The sequence below is a fragment of the Protopterus annectens genome, chromosome 10.part0, assembly GCF_019279795.1.
Source record: "Protopterus annectens isolate FY-2018-M chromosome 10.part0, PAN1.0, whole genome shotgun sequence".
NCBI lineage: Eukaryota > Metazoa > Chordata > Ceratodontiformes > Protopteridae > Protopterus > Protopterus annectens.
The window spans coordinates 1,560,273,456-1,560,296,342 of NC_056744.1; the positions used below are offsets into that span (position 1 = coordinate 1,560,273,456).

At 43.9% G+C, this 22,887-nt stretch overlaps 1 protein-coding gene across 3 annotated transcripts in view; it reads left to right on the forward strand.

Moving 5' to 3' along the window:
- LOC122813729 (butyrophilin subfamily 1 member A1-like) overlaps positions 1-22,887 on the forward strand; it is an 800,878-nt gene that overhangs the window by 632,253 nt on the left and 145,738 nt on the right. For all 3 annotated transcript variants that reach the window (XM_044086200.1, XM_044086201.1, XR_006366724.1), the window contains one exon: positions 14,003-14,283. In XM_044086200.1, the coding sequence (XP_043942135.1) occupies positions 14,003-14,154 (152 nt within the window). In that variant the 3' untranslated portion in view covers positions 14,155-14,283. The remainder of the gene's footprint in view (positions 1-14,002; positions 14,284-22,887) is intronic.

A 22,887-nucleotide genomic window follows, 5' to 3' on the forward strand; every position in this document is an offset into this window, starting at 1 on the left:
CTTTTTGGAGTTAAAACAGAAGAAGTTTTAAAGAAAATGGAAGATAAGGCAAAATCTATGCAGACAGTCAAAGATTTCCTACAAGCACAACCCCCTCGCTTCAGCAGAAACTGGCCAACACAAAATTGGTCCTTTCCAGCCACTGACAGACCACAGAGGGGCAGAGGACAACCACAAGCCCAGTATAAACCTCGCCAATGGGGCTCTACAACACAGAAGGGAGGAGAAGACAGGTCTCAAACCACCAGAAGGCAAACTCAATGACTTGCACCTCATCCAGCCAAGCAATACTCTCTTGGCAGCCCCCTTGGGGGGAACACTCGCACTTTTTGCAGACATCTGGCACATTGTCACAAAGGACAAATGGGTCCTAGACATAATTTTACGAGGATACAGATTCCATTTTCACACCTTGCCAATGAAAAGAAGAATGCCAAACCTGCCACAAAATCAATGGGCAGAGGCACAAAAACAAATTACAGCTCTCATGGACATGAGAGCCATTCAACTGGTACCTACTCGAGAGCAAGGCCAAGGATTTTACTCAAGACTCTTTCTAGTGCCCAGAAAGGACAATGCCTGGAGACCAATTCTGGACCTTTCAAGTCTAAACACTTACTTACAAGTACCCAAATTCAAGATGCTAACACTACAGCAGCTACTTCCCATGTTGGGCAAGGAAGCATGGCTTGTAAAGTTGGACCTCAAGGAGGCATACCTGCATGTCCCTATCAGACAAAGTTGCAGAAGATGCCTCCATTTCATTGCAGGTTCAACCCATTACCAATTCTCTGCACTGCCCTTTGGCTTATCTACTGCGCCCAGAGTTTTCACAAAATGCCTGGCACAAGTAATTGCATACTGCAGACAAAGAGGAATTCAAATATATCCATACGTGGACGACTGCCTCATCCAAGCAGAAAGCAAAGACATTCTCTTACATCATCTGGCCTTTGTAAAGCATCTACTAAACTGCCTGGGGTACACAGTAAACGAAAAGAAGTAAAAACTAATACCCTCACAACAAATGACATTCCTGGGTGCCAGCTTGAATACAATGGCCCAGAAGGCTTATCTTACGCCAGACAAGCAACTACAACTGACTCAATATTTCAAGACAATGGCAACAAAGACCCAATTAACTGCAAGAAAAAATCTGCAGGCTTTGGGCTTCATGGCATCTTACATACTAATAATACCATTTGCAAAGCTACATATGAGGAAATTACAGTGGTACCTAAAAAGCATATGGTCTCAACACAGCCACAGCTTGGACACAATGATAGCTCTCATTCCCTGCCTACAACAGGAATTTCTATGGTGGTCACAGGCATGTCACCTCAACAAGGGTCAGCCTTTCACCTTGCCCCAGCCAGGCAAACTATCACAACAGACGCTTCAGACTACGCCTGGGGGGCACACATGGCAGGGCAATGCATTCAAGGCCTATGGACTGTAGATCAAAGAAATCTGCACATAAATCAAAAAGAGATGCTAGCTGTACAGAAAGCTCTGACAGCCTTCAAGGATCTATTACATCCAGGACAACTTGCAATAAAGACGGACAACACCACAGTAATGTGGTACATAAACAAACAAAGGGGTACACATTCTTACCCTCTATGCAGGCAAACAATTACCTTATGGAACACAGCTCTGGCCTACCAAGTCCAGTTACAAGCTCAATTCCTGCCAGGACAGAAGAACACATTGGCAGATGACCTCAGCAGAAACATCAAGGATCCCCACGAGTGGAAACTGGATCCTCAAATATTTGCAATGATAACTCAGAAATGGGGCCTTCCAGACATAGACCTGTTTGCCAGTCCTCAAAACTATTAACTGACAAAATTTTGTACAAGGACATTTCACCATCAAGCTTGGAAAGTGGACGCTCTCTCTTTCAGTTGGAAAAAACTGACAGTATATGCCTTCCCTCCATTCCCTCTCCTCACAAAGGTTCTTTTGAAAGTCAAAAAGGAGAGACCACGACTGATTCTCATAGCCCCAGACTGGCCACGCCAGCACTGGTATCTGCTATTGAAAAATATGGCCCACAACCCACCATGGATATTGCCTCAAATCCCCCATTTGCTCACACAACAAAACAATCAGATTCTTCACAGCCAGCTCAAAACTTTAAACCTGGCTGCATGGCAAATCATCTAAACATCCAACCAGCTCCTCTTTCACAAGCAGTTCTGGATGTTATTCTGGAAGCTAGGAGACCAAGCACCAGGAAGGCTTATTCGGACAAATGGAAAAGGTTTGTGCCTGGAACCAAGCTAAAGGTCAGGACACATTCCAGCCTCACACACCTCACATTCTACAGTATTTAACTGAGATGTTGCACAAAGGACTTTCCTTTTCCTCAATTAAAATCCATACTTCAGCTATTTCAGCTCACTACAACACGGATCCACCTTTATTTTCACATCCTCTTCTAAGGCAGTTCCTCAGAGTGGCAAAAAACATACGACCACCCAGGAGAGCTCCTACACCAACATGGGACCTCAATTTTGTTCTGGAAAAACTAACGCTACCTCCCTTTGAACCAGCTTTCTCTGCAGATCTTCAGTTCTTGTCATGGAAGACTGCCCTGCTCCTAGCAATAACTTCAGCTAGAAGAGTCTCAGAGCTACAGGCACTAATGGCAGTGGAACCTTTCCTCATTTTTCATCAAGACAGAGTTTCTCTACGAACTAATCCTTCCTTTATGCCTAAGGTGGTTTCCAGTGTAGCTTTAAATCAAACCATCCACTTACCCACCTTCTTCCCCAATCCACAGAACAAAGGTGAGAGACTCCTGCATTCCTTGGACATTCACAGGCAGCTTTGTTACTATTTGGACAAAACTAAGGCTTTCAGAAAATCTGACCAGCTCTTTGTATCCTATGCTACAGCTTCTCAAGGGAAAGCTATATCAAAGCAAACGATTTCTAAATGGATAGGTCATTGCATACGTTTCTGCTATACCCGTCATGGGAAACCAGTTCCTGCTACCATTAGATCCCATTCTACCAGGGCAACAGCTACCTCTACAGCCTTTCTCAGGGGGGTTCCAACCAAGGAAATTTTAGCAGCTGCTACTTGGAGTTCTGTACACACTTTTACCAAACACTATCACTTACCTCTTTACTCAAAGTCCAGGGCAGGCTTCGCCACTGCAGTTCTGCAGGGCCTTATAGCCTCCACTAACCCTCTATGATTCCTCCCCCCTACCTTAGCTTTGGGATTCAACCCAAGTGTGATGACTGCAGAAGGGTAACACGATGAACATAGTACAGTTTTGTACCTACCATAAATGTAGACGTTCGAGTGTTCACCCTGCTGCAGTCCAGGTTACCCTCCCTCCATCCCCTCTGTTCTACTGGCTAAATCTCTTCCATGCCTTACTGATGCATTTGCTTATAGCTGAAGGGATTTTGTGTTTGTGCAGTGGTTACTCCATTTGATACTAATTCTGACCACCTTTTTGGGGGCACCTGACATCTGGGGCAAGAAAAACTGAAGAAAATTGCGTTGGTTGCATTATATATACCCCTGGCACACTGATGTCAGGGAAGAGGCGACAGCAACCGACACCGGACCAGGACTTTGGAATTCCAGCTGACTGCGGGACCGTCTGACGACAGGATAACCCAAGTGTGATGACTGCAGCAGGGAGAACACTCGAACATCTACATTTATGGTAGGTACAAAACTGTACTTTTACAATGCAGAAACTTGTAACATTGAAGCAGCTATTGGGCATGTTAGACAGCACTCTTCTGAATGGAGATCGTGCTGCAGTCATAATGTAGCTTTTCAATGCTTTTGAATGGTGATTGTTGTACAGTGAGGATTGGAAAATTTACCCTTTGCCCCATTGTAGTGTGATCGCGGAGTTGGTATATGTAATTTGCAGGGGGTGTGGGGTGCACAGCATTGCAAAAGCTGCATTTTTGTTTAACATGCTCTATTTAAATGGATAAGCTGTTCTTATGACTTCAGAGCGATCTCCATCTAGAAGAGTATTTGTTACTCTCATCATGGGAAAAGCTGGAAGGGCATGTGAGGTCCCACAAATATTAGAGTGACAGCAAGTACAGTGGCTTTTCATGGAGATGGTTGTACAATGTACATTTTCAGAAGATGTTGCTTCCAAGATAAGGATGGACTTTGCTGTTGCCACTTATAACCTGATTACAACATTTGTTTGTATCTATAGGGATTGCTACAACTCAACTAATCCAAATGGATTAATCACACTAGTTAATATTGCTGCTTGCAACAGTGAACTTACTGTAGTAGTAAATGTTTGACTAGATCAGAGTTGCAGTACTAGTTTCCTTCCCACCACCCCTCCCTCTTCCTTTCTTTGCACATCTCAGGGCTGGGGTTGTATATCATTTCTCCCATGCAGTTACCCTTCTCTATTTTCACCTTACAGGGCCTAATGCCCACGCTAGTTTGGACAAACTTGAAGAACCCAAGTACTCCAGAACCCTGGCCCAGAGGATTTTCTTATGTATTTTAGTATAATTAGGACCCTAGGTTTTGCACCAAGGACCATGTCCAACAGAAGGCATGATGGCCATCCTGTTGATTTCCTGGGCAAGAAGGAAGCAGGCATTGTCCCAGGTGGAGCATTCTGATATTGATCCCTTTCTGGCTTAGAGGGGGAAGACTCTAGAATTCAGAACGGATGGCAGGTCTTCTGCATAGAAGTCACAGTAGTTTGTACTACTGCAAAAAAACATCTCCTACTATATTTAGTTGTGCCTTCTGGGGATTAGTGCACTGTTTCTTGTTTCCTCTTTTGAGATGGTAAATTACTGTGTGTTTTCAGAGTTACTAAGAGGGTATGTTGGACAAGTAGAGAAATAGATACTTATTGCATTCTGTCTAAAGGAAAATACATAAAACAAAACAGTTCTCTGAGTTTCACAGACTGTTATTCTTGTAGTTCAGATAATTGCAAACTGGCTAGTCCCACAGTCAAGTGTGTCAGTTTTGTGACTCTTATTTATGGAATGATTATAAATATTTTATTTGATTTTACTTAGTATTATCACATGTCTTAGGCAGTTTTATCTATTCCTATGTTTTACTTGATTGTATCTGTCTTTATATATGTTATTTATTTGTTTGGTTTTGTATGTTTGTATTTAGTGCTTTTGTTTAATACAGCTAAATAAATCTGAAGTTGAAGTTAAACATATTACAGATTGACTAAAACTGTTTAAAACTGTTTATGTTCTTGGAATGACTAGAATACTCAGTGAGCTTAGAAGGAGATACTTCTGTGACACTTTCTTTGCTGCAAGCCTCATAATGCAAAACAATCCAGGATAAAATAACAAGAACAGACTTACCTGGATGGGCAAATGCAGAAATCAAGCACTTATTGCTTTATCTATTTCAGCAGGTAGATAGGCTTAAGTCTAAAACTGCATCTTGGACACACTGAATGGCATCTTAGTAACTCAGACTATTTATATTTTTATTGTTTTATTTGGCATTTTTTTTTACCAGGAAAGTCCTACTGGGATGATATTCCATTTTCAGCAGGCTGGGGAGAAAAGCTTCACATTGACATAATACAGTAGATATAAAAAGTGTACACACTCCTTTTAAAATGCCAGGTTTTTGTGATGTAAAAAAATGAGACCAGAATAAATAATTTCAAAACTTTTCCCACCTTTAATGTGACCTATAACCTGTACAATTCGATTGAAAAACCAACAAATGTGTTAGGGGAAAACATAAAAAATAAAGAACATAAAATAAGCTGGTTGCATAACTGTGCACACCCTTAAACTAATACTTTGTTGGAGCACCTTTTGCTTTAATTACAGCATTCAACGTTAATTTTCTTCTGGTGAAACCATTCTTTTCTTGATTTGGAAGTATCCTTGGGGTCATTGTCATGTTGAAAGGTGAACTTCCTGTTCATCTTCAGCTTTCTAGCAGACACCTGAAGGTTTTGGGCCAAAAATGACTGGTTAATTCCCTCCACCTTCACTAAAGCCCCAGTTCCAGCTGAAGAAAAGCAACCCCAAAGCATGATACCGCCACCACGATGCTTCACCGTGGGGATGGTGTTCTTTTGGTGATGTAAAGTGTTGTTTTTGCGCCAAATGTACCTTTTGGAATTGTGGCCAAAAAGTTCAATCTTGGTCTCATCAGACCATAACACATTTTCTCACATGATTTTGGCGAACTTGATGAATTGTTTTGCAAATTTTAGCTGGGCCTGGATGTTTTTCTGTGTAAGAAAAGGTTTCCATCATGCAACACTACTCCATAGGCCAGACATATGGAGAATATCAGAGATTGTTGTCACAACAAGTACTTGCCAGAAAAATTCTTGTAGCTCTTTCAGTGTTGCTCTAGGTCTCTTGGCAGCCTCCCTGACCAGTTCTCTTCTTGTCTTTCCATCAACTTTGGAGGAACGTCCAGTTCTTTGCAACGTCACTGTTGTCCCATATTTTCTCCACTTTTTGTTGACTGTCTTCACTGTGTTCCATGGTATATCCAATGCTGTGGAAATTTTTTTGTACCCTTCTCCTGACTGATACTTTCAACAATGAGATCCCTTTGATGCTTTGTAAGCTCTCTGCGAACCAAGGCTTTTGCTGTAGCAGGCAACTGAGTAAATGTCAGGAAATTCCTAATAGGACAGCTGAACTTTATTTGGGGTTAATCAGAGTCTCTTTAATTGATGGCAGGTGTGTACCCAAGAAGACTGAATGTTGTAATTAAAGCAAACAGTGCTTCAACAAGGTATTACTTTAAGGGTGTGCACACTTATGCAACCAGCTTATTGTATGTTTTTTTATTTTTTAAAAGTTTTGAAATGATTTATTGTGGTCTCATTTTTTATATTACAAAAAATGGCATTTTAACAGGGGTGTGTGCAATTTTTATATCCACTGTATGCAACCAACTTATTGCACATTTTTCATTTTTTATATTTTTCCCCTAACAGATTTGTTTGTTTTTCAATTGAATTGTACATGTCATAGGTCACATTAAAGGTAAGGAAAGTTTTGAAATTATTTATTGTGGTCTCATTTTTTTATATCACAAAAACCTGGCATTTTAACAGGGGTGTGTACACTTTTTATATCCACTATATGTTAACAGTTAATTAAAGTTATTACAAAGTCTAATATGGAAGAATGATATAGAAATGGAGTAAAATTCAGCTTCAGTTCATACAGTGTGATCCTATACATACATAGTGCAAGTATTTGGACAGCTATAGCAAGATTAAAAAGAATGTTGTCAATACATAAAAGTATTTACAAGTTGCAGTTCATAGAAATGATATTAGGCACACTTAATTACACTCTTTGGAACAGAGATGACTTGATAATATAGCCTATGCAAAATATATTTGATGTACTTAGTTAACATTGTGTGAAGACTGTCACACTACGTCAAAGGGAATTCTGATATCAGTGTATCTTCTGATGTTAAGTTGTCTATCGCGCCTTCATTCTTGCTGGATGGGTTCGGAGCCGATCCTCGGCTCTGACACGGCCTTCTGCTAAAGCTCGAGAGCTATTTACTGGCTCGAGGCCTCCCCATATCCCACAATGCTAGGCATCAGATACCCAGATCTCGTTTGCCGCTTCAGCTACGAGGTTGCGTTTTTTACTGGTCGTATTAATCCTTTTTTATCTTTTTCAGCTAAAATTTAACTGTTATTTTCTTAGACTTAGATTGTCTTAACTTTTAGTGTAGTTGTACTGTGTATCCCCTAGTTTGTCCCACTTAGGAAACTCGTTTTCTGTTAGAGAGTTTCGCCCCTTCCCCCCCTTGTTCCTTCTCTATTAATGGCTAACCCCCCCTTGTTGTAACTATAGGTGTAGTGTTTAGCCTTATAATTTTTATTTAGATTGTTGTAGTTATTTTTTATTAAGTGTGTGTGTTTGTGATAGTTTTTTTCTACGCACTACTGTTACCTTATCTAGTGCGGGCATGTGACTGTGTCTGTGTGTCTGGTTTAAGCACTAGTGTAACATTTTTTCTCTCTTTGGTATCCCCGGGCCAGTATGTCCTAAGATACCAAAGTTTCAGGCTTCAAGAAGTGTGACTCGTGCTGTCAGAAGATGTCTCTGACAGACGGTCACACTTCTTGCGTGTATTGCTTGGTTTCCCTACACCTGCAGGACTCCTGTTCAGTCTGTCATGCCTTCAGCCTGAGAGTCCTGCAGGGGCATAGGAGCAAACTTATCTTGAGAGGCCTACTCAGGCCAGAGGGATCCCCGGCGAAGCCTCAGTCAGGGAAATCCTCAAAGCCCACCAAGCCGTCGGCTCCCAGTCTGCAGCTGTCGCTGGACGGAGCATCTGACTCTTCATCGGCTCCAGCTGGGGCCGACATCTCTAGACCTCTATCGGCTCTGACTTTGATGTCAGAACCGTCATTAGGCTGGAAACGTTCTAGGTCCCCTTCCCTAGAATCGGTTCGCTCGGCTCCGAGGTCACCGTTACTGCAGTCGGAACGGAGCCATAGGTCCCATTCCTCTCGGTCTTCCAGGTTATCTGACCATGACTTAGAGAGGGTGGTCAGTAGACTACTTAAATCGCAGGCCCTGGCCAAGATGTTAATCAGCTCTTCTCAACAGACTGTGGCTATCCCGGTGTCTTCAACAGTTCCTCCTCCGACTCCCCTTTTGTGTTCGGAGCCGGAGCTGGTTGGGGCTCAAATCTTGGAAACGTCGGAGCCGATACCACACCTTTCGGCTCCTTCGTTGGCTTCGATCTCTTCATTGGTTCCTCCCTTGGAGTGATCTGGGTGCCAGGACTCCCTCGTCGGCTCCGAGGGGGCAAGTGGCATCGGACCCTTGTCCGACCCCGTTCTCCCTCCCGAGGCTTCGGCGCAGGTGAGCTCAGCCCCGACATTGGCCTCGGAGCAGTCCCTCTCTGTGCCAGGAGGGGTTCATGTCTCTTTGGAGCGGGGACCCTCTGCTCTGCCCAATAGGGGCACCTTTGAGGTCATGAGGAGCATATGCTGACTCCTGTGTCGGCTCCACGATCGGCCCCTTCGGCTCTTCCCCCCATGGTGCCTGCATTGGTCTCTGTCCACCCTCCTGACCCCAAGCGTGGAGAACAGACGCTCCAGGTCACCCCATTGGGTGTATCTTCTTCTTCCGAGGTCTCCCCTGATCATTTGGAGAAGCCCCCTTGGAAGAGAAAATGTAAGAGGAAACATGTTGACTCCCCCGAGTTAGTCATGTCTGATACCGACTTGGAGGATTCGGAAGGGTCCCCAAGGTCCCCCTCTGAGGATGTCTCTTTTTCAGACATACTAGAGATCCTTAGGCAGAGGGGGAACTGGACTGCCCTTAACCCTTCCGAGGATGTGTCCGTGTACCTGGACGCATTTGGTTCTCGCCCTTCCACCTCTTGGGTGTCTCCACCTTTCGACCCGCTCATGGAAGTGGTGGCTCGAAAGGTGTGGACAGCCCCCGACACAATGGAACCAACTCCCAGCAGGCCCACTAAGTTCATTACAGCCCCATCCGACAAACAATTTCTGACAAAATGTGTCCCTGTTGATGCCATGGTGGTGGCAGCAGCCACTAAGAAAGAGTTGGCTGACCCTTCGGTGCCTGTCTGTCCACCTAATAAAGAATCTAGGACAGTGGACAGGTACGGAAAGCGGATGTTTTCTTCAGTGACCTTTTCCATGCGGTTGCTGAATTATCTGTGCCATTTCACTCGCCTTCAAAGGGATCTTCTTAAGGAACTGGGTGATACCCTTCAGGATCCATCAGCTGCGGGTTCTCGGGACAAGATTAACTCCCAGCTGGCGACCCTTAAGTCTATAGTCAACTCCTCCATGCGGCTCATTTCTTATGCAGCCAATGGGGAGAGTAGGGCTGCAGGTACAGGTGTGGCTTTGAGAAGACATGCCTGGATGCGGTTATGCAACTTTGCTGACCCCTTTAAGGCATCCTTCACCAATCCCCCCTTCGATGGTTCGGCTCTGTTTGGACCACAGGTGAAGGATACCCTTACCAGGTGTGAGCAGGAAGGCAAGACTCTCTATGCCGTGGGAGTCTGTTTTTCTACTCCCTCTAGACCATACCCTAAAGGTCAGAAGAGTGGAAAAATGTGGTTTCGGAAACCCCAAGGAGTCGTGCCTGACATACGAGGCAAGTTTCCCTCCAGGGGCAGAGGAGGGAACAATAATAGATGCCGCCCGAGGGGCAGAGGGGGTCTGCAAAATCAGGGTAGCAGAGAATCTTTCTCTGACAAACCCTTTCAGCACCCCTGAGGGGCTGCCTGACTGCCCACCTTCGGAGGCAGTTGGGGGAAGATTGTCACTGTACCCAGAAGCCTGGCAACTCCTCACACAAGACAAATGGGTACGGTCTATCATATCCGAGGGTTACAAAATCCCCTTTGTCCACACCCCTGTGCAAACAAACAGGTCCTTTTCAGATGTTCCACCCGGTCTAAGGGATCAAGCAGTACTAGAAATTTCATAATGCTAAAGAAAAGGGCCATCCAGCCAGTCTCAGCAGACCAGCAAGGATCCGGGATTTACTCCCAAGTTCTTTTTGGTACCAAAAAAGACAGGGGACTGGAGACCCATTTTGGATCTCAGCAGGTTAAACAAATCTGTTCAAAAAATGAAGTTCCGGATGGTCATGCTTCAGTCCATTCTACCCTTTTTGGGTCAGGACAATTGGATGTGTTCCATAGACCATCAGGATGTGTACTACCATATCAAAATGGACAGATGCTCCACAAGGTTTCTCCACTTCCGGCTGGGAGCCAGTCACTATCATTTCAGAGCCCTGCCCTTTGGTCTCACCACAGCCCCCAGGGTGTTCATCAAATGCATGGCAGTGGTTACGGCTCACCTGAGACGGCGAGGATTCCAGGTGTTTCCATATCTAGACGACTGGCTCCTGACTGCTTCCACTAGGCATCAGCTAGTGATTATACCATCCAAACATGCTCCGAGCTAGGTATCTCTATAAACTTTGAAAAGGTTGCATTGTCGCCTTGTCAATCTATAACCTTTATAGGCGCAAGATTAAATACAAAAGAGCTGTAGGCAAAACTTCCCTTAGAAAGAGTATCAGACATTCGCCGACATGTCCAGACCTTACTACAGTGCAAGAGAATTCAGGCCAGATTTGTACTGAAAACCTTGGGTCTCATGGCAGCAGCAATTACATTAATTCCCTTGGCTCATTTTCACATGCGGATTCTTCAATGGATGCTTTTTACCCAATGGTCTTTTCAACAGCTTCCGATGTCTCACAACATAATAATCACCCAATCATGCAAAGACCACCTGTCTTGGTGGATGGTCTTCTCTCAAGTACTTCAAGGCAGACCGTTTGGTCTTCCTCCTCCTGTTGCCACGGTGACAATGGATGCCTCCCTGATCGGGTGGGGGGGGGCATTTTCAGGGCAGGACTGTCCAGGGCACTCGGCAACCTCTAGAGTACCACCTGCACATAAATGTCTTGGAGATGAGAATGGTACTTTTAGCATTGCAAGCTCTTCAGGACTCTCTACCCACCGGGACTATTGCAATTCAGGAAGACAATATGTCTGTAGTGTGGCACATTAACAAGCAAGGCGGAACCAGGTCCTATCCCTTATGTCGAGAAGCACTCAGACTCTGGCATTGGGCAATCTCCTCTCAACGGTTTCTGATAGCAACACACATCCCCGGGAAGTCCAACGTCATAGCGGACAGGCATGAGAATAGCTCTGCTTAGCCTGTCATAGCGGACAGGATAAGCAGAGCTATTCTCATGCCTCACGAGTGGTCTCTCAATCAGTTAGTAGCGGACAAAATTTTCTGCAGATGGGGTCAACCTTGCTGCGACCTTTTTGCAACCCTTCTCAACAGCAAGTGTGATGATTTCTTCACTCTCTTCCCCCTTCCCGGCCACTCCCCCAGAGACGCTCTAGTTCACGATTGGCCCTGGGGTCTTCTGTATGCATTCCCACTCTTTTCCTTAATTCCCAAACTAATTCAGAAAGCGACCACATTGGGATCCAGGATGATCCTCATTGCCCCTTACTGGCCTCGACAAATTTGGTTCCCATTCCTGCATCAACACCTGCTGGAGGAGCCTTGGAATCTGGACCCAGTGCCATACCTCTTGGTCCATCAGTCGGGCGGGCTGCACCAATCCCTTCAGTCCCTCAACCTCACAGCTTGGTTGCTCCACTTCCAACCTTAGCCAGGCTTTCACAGATTTCCCAGCTGGTGTGTGAAATCATCCTTTCTTCGCACAAATCTGCTACCAGGAAGACTTATGGTAGTAAGTGGAAACATTTCTCTTTCTGGGCGGAGACTAGAAATATAGACCCCTTTACAGCCCCTGTCCATCACGTTCTAGATTTTTTAGCAGAACATTTTCAAGCAGGTTCCTCGTCTGCCACCATTAGGGTCCAATTGGTTGCTATCGCTAATTTCCACGCTGGCCTGTCAGAAACCAGCATCATGTCCCACAAACTTTGTGAGGCCTTTCTTAAAGAGACTATTTTACTTTGGCCCCCGGTTAGAGATCCCCCGCCTCCGTGGGATTTAAACCTGATATTAACTTCCTTGATTCTCCCTCCCTTTGAACCTGCAGCCTCCTGTTCCTTAAAATTACTCTCCTGGAAGACTCTCTTCTTAGTAGCCATCACCTCAGCTAGGAGAGTGTCGGAACTTCAAGCCCTCTGTATTCGTCCTCATCTTGTGTTTCACAAGGATAGAGTTTCACTCAGGACTAATCCCTCCTTTCTGCCCAAAATACCTTCTGAGACAAACCTGAATCAGGCTATTGATCCACCTGTCTTTTTTCCTAACTATTCGAACAGAGCTGAACAAAAGTTACACCAATTGGACGTTCACAGGCAATTACGTTTTTATTTGGATAGGACTAAACAAACAAGAAAATCGGACCAACTCTTCCTATCCTATGCTGAGGGCAAGCAGGGCCTGCCAGTTTCTAAAGTAACCTTATCCAGGTGGTTGGCCTCTATTATCATTTTGATTTATCAATTGAGACATAAAGAACTCCCTACAAAACCAAAAGCTCATTCTACCAGAGCGTTAGCTATGTCGGTAGCTTTTCAAGCAAGACTACCAATGGAATCTATTTGTGCTGCAGCCACATGGGCTACTCCTCATACTTTAATTTCACATTATAAGCTGGATATGGCCTCCAGGAGTCGAGCTGATTTTGGTTCCACTGTGCTCAAGAGTCTGTTTCGATGAGCCACCCAGGGCTAAGGTGCTAGGGACGCTGTCCCATCCAGCAAGAATGAAGGCGAGATAGACAACTTAACATTAAGAAGTTATGTACCTACCATAACGTTCCATGTTAGTTGTCTTCTTCTCGCCTTCTTTCTTGTGTCCCACCCTCCATCCCCCTAGCCTGGACAGACCGAGAAGAACCCCTTTTGAGGCCTTCTCCCTCTGGCTGAGTTTTATCTAGGTTACATCATCCTCTGTTTTTAGTGCTGTAGGTAAACTTTGTAGTTTGGACAGGTGTCCTTAAAAATTTTTCCATGGTGTTAGCTCTGCCAAATGAAATCTGGGTATCTGATGCCTAGCATTGTGGGGTATGGGGAGGCCTCGAGCCAGTAAATAGCTCTCGAGCTTTAGTAGAAGGCCGAGTCGGAGCTGAGGATCGGCTCCGAACCCATCCAGCAAGAAAGAAGGTGAGAAGAAGACAACTAACATGGAACGTTATGGTAGGTACATAACTTCTTATTCTATTCCCTTCACATACTTATTGTTATAATCATAACCCCAGTTATCTGTGTAGCTGTGGTCACTATGTGATAAGTAAATGAGATGAGCATCTGAGTTCCTTAGAAATAGAAATTGTTCTGCCTCGTTCTGTAATGTAGTTGTTAAAATTGCCTATGTACAAAATATCTGCTTTGAAGGTGAATGTACAAGGAAAGTGTCACAAAGGGTACATGGAAGTTTGAGACCATTATTTATGCTTGGCTTCTGTTTTGTTTTTATGTGTTTCAGCCCCTTACTCATCCCCCAGACTGACAGCTATTTATGGAAATGGAACATTTATTCTGCACTGTCTGTCTGAAGGAGGATACCCTCAGGGTGAAGTGATATGGCATAATGGAAGGAAGAGCAACTCAACCAATTATGGTCAACAGAGTGGTTAGCGAACTCTGATGGTGGCTTCCACATTAACAGCACAGTGTCTGTACCATTACAGGAACTCAAAATGGTCTGTTGTTCTGTGATTCATACAGTGTTACATCAGAATGTGACAGCCTGTAAGGAAATTAAAGGTAACATATTAACGTTCTTTTTTCAGGTTAGAATTTAAAGTTAAATTTAATATATTAAATGTCTGCTTTATATGAGGTTTTATGTACTGAGAATATTTTGTAGAACTATAACTTTAAATAGTAGACAGCAGTAGCTTAGTGTACTGGGTGATATCTGCGCACAGTGTCAAATGCAGCTGATCACCTGCATTAGAAAACAAAAATGTCAAACTTGAAATTAAGTGGTTACATGCTATGAGAAGGGTGTCAGAGCCATTCGTAGTCAGTCCATCCTTGGTGAAGTAGCATGGCCTGGCAACAATTTCATCCCAAGGTGACAAATATTGTACCCCCCTTCAAATGATAACAAAAACTGAGTCAGTTATTAAACTGGTTGTGTATTCATAAGCAGAATCTAGACTTGTTGCATGTATACCAGAAAAGTACAGGTATATAAGAGCCAGTGTCCAGAAATATTAAGCAGCTACATGTAGATGAACATGAGTATACAATGAAATAGGTAGCAGCAGACCAGTAATGGCAAAGCTTTTCATTCTTTATGGGATACAAAGACACAACTAAACAGAGTTCTGATGCCTACAGAATTGCAGTGCATATTTCCTCTCACATAACCTGCAGGTTTATGACAGATATACACTTTGATGCATTAAAGTACATGCAGCTTGTTTGTAACATATCTGCATGAAAAAAGGCCCTGGATTTTCTTGGTGAGAAACCTCTGAGGTCTGTCCAGCTACTGCAGGTGTCTGGTGAGGTACATGCAAAAGGGTACATTATACTCTATTATTGCTCTGATGAGGGATGAGTACAGTGAAGTTATAACATCCTTTGTCTTGGATGCTATGCCCTTGCTTAAGAGGTGTGCAACATAATAAGCCTTCCTTACCACTGTGGACACATGATGATCGAAGTTGAGATTGCTGTCAACCTACATTCCCAAGTCTCTCATTGCTGGTTTGGAACTTAGGAAGGTATTATTACTGTAATTTGCAAGACTTCTCCTTTACCAAAAGGGATAATAAAGCATTTTTTGCATTAAGTTTATGTCTGTGACTTTGGCACCAATCATTTATGTATGTAAGCCCATTTTGTAGTATGTTGACATCATGTGGGGATTCAATGATTGCACCCAGTTTACAGTCATCAGTGAACTTGGTGTACCACAGGCCATCTGTATACACCTGAAATTCTGAGAAATAGATTACAAACAGTAGGGAGACTGCTAGTAGAGGTGTAATCCCCAACTTTGACTGTATGCATTCTGTTGATGAGCCAGTTGGCTACCCATCTAATGATGCAGGGGTTTACCTCAAGATGGGTGAGTTTCTCAATGATGCCTGAGTGGGGGAATGTGTCAAAGGCCTTGGCCAAGTCAAGATAGGCAGTATGTACTGATTTGCCTTCATTCAGAACCTTGGTGACACTCTTGAAGAATTCAGCTAGGTTTAGCAGGCATGATCTGCCCTTAACAAAGCCAAACTATGTCAGGTGAAGTGTTTGAAGGTCTTCAATGTCCTTGTTGATAAGGTCCATGATGATTCGGTCAGGCTTATAGGTCTTGTGACGTCCATCCTCTGGGCCAGTAATCAAGGAGCTTCAGTCCTCACCATTGACACCACTGAGGGACGTTCAGTTTGAAAAAGTAGATACTCACATTATTTCCAGATGAAGCCTTCTGCACCAAGCACAATTTCCCTTAAGAGCACATAGGGAGCATACACCAGTCCTGGGGTTTGGTTTCACTCTCTCTCCAGGAACCAAATACGACTCCCCACTGACACAGCTATAGAGTTAAGTCCTTAGCCGAGTGTTCTAAGCCAAGTCCTCTGTGACACCCATGCACTGGCCTAGCAATCAAGGAGCCTCAATCCTCACCACTAACACCAGTGGGGGCATCCACATAGGGGAGGATAACAAATGCACACACAGTAAAGTAAAATTTCCCTTAAGAGCATACAGATATCACAGTCAGTCTGGGTCTGGTTTCTCCCTTTCACTCCAGATCCCCAATAAGACTCCCCATTGGCACAGCTATAGGGTCCAGATCGCAGCCTAGTGGGCAAGCTAAAACCTCCAGCACCCTCTCTGTCCAATCAGTGCTTCATCTCCCTGCCCAAGTAGCTGACACACACACACTTTGAGATATGAGTTATATACAAACACACAGACACTCCTGGGGAAGGTTGGGACAGATTCTCCAGCTGTGCCCCCATTCTGCCCAGTCTAAAAGAGTACCAGCTGTCACCACCCACTAATATTATCTACTAAAAAGGCCCTAAGCAAAGTGTGTCCAATTACTACTGTGCAATATTATTATCCAACTGGTAAGTGTGACTGAACAGCAAGGCTTATTTGGGGTGGCTTGGACAGTATCACTATATATATATATATATATATATATATATATATATATGTATATATATATACAATGTACTCTAGAGCTTAAATTATCTCTACACAAAACAGCCACATTTGAAAGGTTTAAAAATATTTATTAATAAATAATAAAAATACAAGACAATACTTCTTATTACACAGTGCTAGTCAAGAGTTCAGAAATCACAAAGAAATACCTAAAATAATACCGTAGAAAAGTTCTGACATCAGTACAGAAAAAAATAGTCTAATCTTCCTATTTCCTAGCTATTTCTAAGAGAAACACTGAAGTTTAAGATCCTACTTACATAAAGAACACAGGCAGATATTGGTAAGTTGGATGTTCTCAGGACAAATACTAAATGCTCTCTGATTCTCTCTCCTTAAATTGATAACACAGTGCTGCTTCACATTGCATCATTCTTAAGAATTTTCTGTTTTTCCTAGGCTAACAGAATCTCAAAGGTTAATAGCCCTTTTGATCTTGCAGCTGGTCAGGAAGCCAGAGCAATAAAATAAATTATACATGTAAATTCTAGCCATTAACACTGGCCTCAAAACAATAGGAAGAATTCCTTCATTTACACATCTCGGCTCCAAGTTTTGACATCAGTTACACAACGCTTGACCTATCAGCTTTTCTACAGCAGAGTGCAGTGTTGTTACATTTTTGCATTTCCACATTTAACATCATTGTCTCCCATTTATTAGAACAAACCTATGGTGTATATTAATATTTACAATTGATAGAATTATCTACAAAATCCTGTCTAGCTAGGCTGGCAGCCTTTACATGTCTTCACATATACCCCCCCCCCCCCCCGGAGAACTCAAACAAGTGACCCTTGAGAAACGTAGCTTGAGAGGGTTAGGTCTATTTGAGTATACCTTACCCCATTCCATGTATTGAGAGCCCATCTGCGTTGGCATTGCTAATCCCACTGCGGTGCTGCACTGTCATATATGCTTGCAGCCCTAGGATCCATCTTAGCAACTTGGCATTTTATTGGCTGGCTCTGTTTAACCATGTTAGGGGATTGTGATCTGTCACTACAGTGAATGTTTCTTCCATACAGATAAGGCTGAAGTTTCTGCACTGCCTACACTATAGCTAGACATTACTTTTTCTACATCTGCATAGCATTCCTCCCTGAGTTGGAGCCTACAACTGAGATAAACTGCTTGGTACTCTTCTCTCTCCGAAGAAATCTAGCATAGTACAGCCCCCACCCCATGGTTTGAAGCATCCACCTGCACAACAGATTATTTGCTGTAATCTGGACGGCTAACACAGGGTGTCCTCCCAAAGATTATTTAAGCTTCTGGAATACCTGCTCACATGCTGTGGTTCACACTATTCTATCTGGCTTGTTCTTCCTTGTCAGGTCTGTGAGGGGAGCAGCTATGGTACCATAACTGGGTACAAACTTTCTGTAGTACTCTGCTGTCCCTAAGAATGCCCTCACCTGCTTTTTGGTAACAGGTGCAGGCCATGCCTGAATGGCTTCCACTTTTGCAGGTTCTGGCCTGATCTTACCACTTCCCACTCTATGTCCCAGGTAGGAGACCTCTGCCATACCCACCTGACATTTGCTCGAATTAATGGTTAACTCTGCCCTCTGCCATCTGCCCAGCACCTCCCTGACATGTTGAAGGTGCTCTTGCCAGGAATGGCTGTTGATGGCAATATCATCTAGATAAGCAAGGACAAACCCTTCTGCTAGGATGTGATCTACCAGCCTCTGGAAAGTCACCTGGGCATTTTTCATCCCAAAGGGCATCTTTGAGAACTCATACAAGCCAAAAGGAGTCACAAAGGCTGACCTCTCTCTAGCACTGGAACTCAAGGCACCTGCTAGTAACCCTTGCTAAGATCAGTGGTGATAAGATACTTCATGCCTTACCCAGCTGTTCTAGGGCCTCATCTGTCCTAGGCATGAGGTAAGTATCTGACTCTGTGAATATTTAATTTCCTGTAGTCCACACAGAACCTGGTGCTGCCATCTTTCTTTGGCACCAGCACCACTGCGGAGGCCCAGGGACTGTTGGACTCTTGAATTACCCCTAGTTCCAACATCTCTTGTATCTCCTCCCTTAGAGTCTGTTTGACTGCCTCAGGCACCTTATAAGGGGCTTGCCTAATAGGCCTTTGGGGTCCTCCTCCTGCCTAGCAGTTTTACCATGTAGTTAACATCACTTACCTTCCTTACCACCTTGTAGGGTATCTCCCAACTGCTTGCAGCTTGTTGTGTCTGACAGGAATGAGAACCTTTACCTGCTGCCCCTCATCATACTCTCTAGCTCGAGCATTCCTGTCATACCACATCTTTTTCTGTTGTTGGGATTCTGCCTGGTTCTTTTGGACCACACCTATGAGTTCCCTGACCTTGTTCTAAGGTTTAGGACATATGTCACAACAGACTCCTTGTGAGATTCACACTCACCTTCCCACTCATTTCAAATTAAATCTAGAGGTCCCCTTACCCTATACCCATACAGCAACTCAAAGGGTGAAAAACCTGTGGATTCCTGTGGAACCACTCTGTAAGCAAACAGCAGATGGGGAAAATATTTGTCTCACTCCCTCTTAAACTGGTCTGCAAATGCCCATAGCATGGACTTGATTGTAGAGTTTAACCACTCAACAAGATCATTAGTCTGAGGATGGTAGTGGGTGGTCTTCATGTGATTCACCCCACAGTACTTCCACAGACAAGACAGCAGGTCTAACATGAAATTGGCACATCTGTCAGTCAGTATTTCTTTTGGAAAACCTACCCTGCTGAAATTCTCTAACAAAGCATTTGCCACCTTTTCAGCCTCAATGGAAGACAAAGCCACTTCCTTAGGGTATCTTGTAGCATAATGTACTACCACTAGGATATACTTTTTCCCTTTGGAACTAGGTGTACTCAAGAGGCCCCACAATATCCATAGCTACCCTCGCAAATGGCTCCACAATCACAGGTAAAGGCATTAAAGGAGCTCTCACTTTGCCTCCTGCCTTGCCTACCTTTTGGCACTGCTCAAAGGTCCTGCAGTACCCTGTTACATCTCTGGAAGTCCCAGGCCAATAGAAGTTCTGCATAATATGTCTCTTTGTACATTTTATGCCCATGTGACCTGCAAAGGGAATATCATGGGCTATGGCTAGAAGAGCCAGACGGTAGGCTTTAGGCACTACCAAGTGCTGTATCCTCTCACCTTCTAGCCCACGCTCAGGGGTCTACTCTCTATACAGTGACCCTTTGTCCCAGTATACAGATTCCTCCTTCCCTTGAGAATCAGGTCCTTCACTAGCTACCTATCTCAGGCCTTGCAATGTAGGGTCTGAGAGCTGAGCCTGTCTCAACTCTGTCTTTGTAACCCTTCCCAGCTCCCCATTCCACAGGACGTCTGGAATCCTCTGACAGTGGTGCCTCACTGTCAGCCTGGGTACTACTATTCACCTCTACCTTTACAGTCACTCTGTCCAAGGGAATGTCAGCACCCACAAGCAGTTGTGGCTCACCCTCAGCCTCACTGCTACAGAGTAGCTTACTCCCTGAAGTAACCACCTCACCAGTCCTGGCAGTCTGTCTGGGCATCCCCAGGCTACCAGACCCACATTCTTGTCTTGAAGGCTGACTGCGTGTAATTGCATTAACACATAGTACTGCCTCATCAAAGTCCTTCCCTATCAGGATATCTGCGGGATGATAGTTCAGTACCCCTGTTGCCTCAAGACAACCTACTGTTGGCATTTTGTCTTTCACACTTACTGGCTCTCTCACCCTTTGTTTCTCACCTTGCCTCCTTGGACATATGTATGCCACATGGCCCCACTGGTTGCATTCAAAACATTTAACCCTAGGTCCTGGGCATGTACCTGTACTAGTGGCTTCCCCTGCTACTGTCAGATTCTGTTGGGGCAGTCTGGACTGCCCACCATGGGTTCCTTTAGACCCATGAGCAGCACTAGGAGTCCCTTTCCTGTGCAGGGATGCCCTGCTTGCTAGGTATAGGTCTCCCTTCTTCCCCAACTCATCTGAAGCAGCACATTGTTTATCAGCTTCATCAGGCAAAGTGCTAATGGCTTGTTCCCTCACCAAAATGTCTGCCAGCCCTTCAAACGTTGTGACCTGACATCCACTCACCCACCTATGAAAATAAGTGCTAGTTCAGCAACATATTCATACACACTTTCATCTGCCTTATGTCTATTCCCACAAAACCTTTTCCTATATGTTTCAGGTTTTAGCTTAAAAAATTCTAACAAACAGTTCTTAACAGTAGTATAATTAAAACAGTCAATGTCAGACATTTTAGACAACACAGTTATAGCTTTACCATGGAGTAAGGGGGTCAGGAACCTTACCCAGAGCCATTTGGTCAACATCATACTGTTTACATGCCCTCTCAAACATATGAATGAAACTGTCAAAATTATCTCCCTTTGTAAACTGTGGAAGAAATTTACTGACCTTTTGTGCTTCTGGGGTCCAGTTACTCCCTTCCCCATTACCAACATGACTCTGGCAAAGAATCAGCATCTCCTTTTCATGCTGCCTCTGCCTCTCCTTTTCCACAGCATCCATTTCCAAATGTCTGGCCTCCAACTCAAGTCTCTTTAGCTCCAGATGAAATTTTACGTACTCTGTACAAAGGTTGAGCAGTCCATTCTCTGAGTGTTGTACACCTCCACTGCCTGTCTGATCATTCTCCTGATTGCTGTTTTCTGATGCAGCTGTAACCAAAGCTGCAATCACATCTGCCTTTTGTCAGGTTTCCATGCTCCAGTCCCCTAGCCTGGCACATCTCAGCCAACTGGCTCCTTGTCAGCTTTCCGTACTCCTTTGCTGACATGCTTGCTTACTCTGCCTGACTAACTCAGCTAACAAAAGAAATAAAACAATTGTGATCTGAACTCTGAATATTCACTGCATGGCTGATTTAGAGTACAAAAACACCTTCAATGATCACTGTACACAAGCTACAGGAATTCACACTACCCACACCACTACAAGCCAATTAGTATTTTCCAGCCAATTAATATGTGGTGTAGATATCCCACCACAGTCAAACAATTAATATGTGATGCCCGTGCACTGGCCCAGCAGTCAAGGAGCCTCAATCCCCACCACTAACACTCGTGAGGGGTGTCCACATAGAGCAGGATAAATGCACAGTAAAGTACAATTTCCCTTTAGAGCACACAGAGATCACGGTCAGTCTGAGGATGGTTTCTCCCTTTCACTCCAGATCCCCAATAAGAGTTCCCACTGGACAGCTGTAGGGTCCAGATCTCAGCCTATTGAGCCAGCTTAAACCTCCAGCACACTCTCTGTCCAACCAGTGCTTTGTGTCCCTGCCTAAGTAGCTGATACATACACACTTTGAGATATGAGTTATATACAAACACACAGACATTCCTGGGGAAGGCTGGCACAGATTCTCCAGCTGTGTCCCCTTTCTGCCCACTCTGAAAGGTAGTACCAGCTGCCATCACCCACTAATATGAGCTACTAAAAAGGCCCTTAACAAAGGGTGTCCAATTATTACTGTGCAATATTATTATCCAACTGGTAAGTGTGACTGAACAGCAAGGCTTATTTGGGGTGACTTGGGGAGTATCACTGTATACATGAAATGTACTTTTGAGCTTAAATTATCTCTATACAAAACAGCCACATTTGAAAGCTTTAAAAATATTTAATAATAAATAATAAAAACACAAGACAATACCTCTTAATACACAGTGCTAGTTAAGAGTTCAGAAATCACAGAGAAATACTTAAAATAATACAGTAGAAAAGTTCTGATATCAATACAGAAAAAAAAATAATCTAATCTTCCTATTTCCTAACTATATCTAAGAACACTTCCTATTTCCTAGCTATATCTAAGAACACTGAAGTTTAAGATCCTACTTGCATACAGAACACATGTAAGATACTGGTGAGTTGGATGTTCTCAAGACAAATGCTGAATGCTCTCTGAGTCTCTCTCCCTAAATTGATAACACAGTGCTGCTTCACATTACATCATTCTTATTAATTTTTCTGGCCTTCCTAGGCTAACAGAAACTCAAAGGTTAATAACCCTTTTGATCTTGCAGCTGGTCAGGAAGCCAGAGCAATAAAAGAAATGATACATGTAAATGCTAGCCATTAAATCTGGCCTCAAAACAATAGGAAGAATTCTTTCATTTAGACATCTTGGCTCAGAGTTTTGACATCAAACAATTAA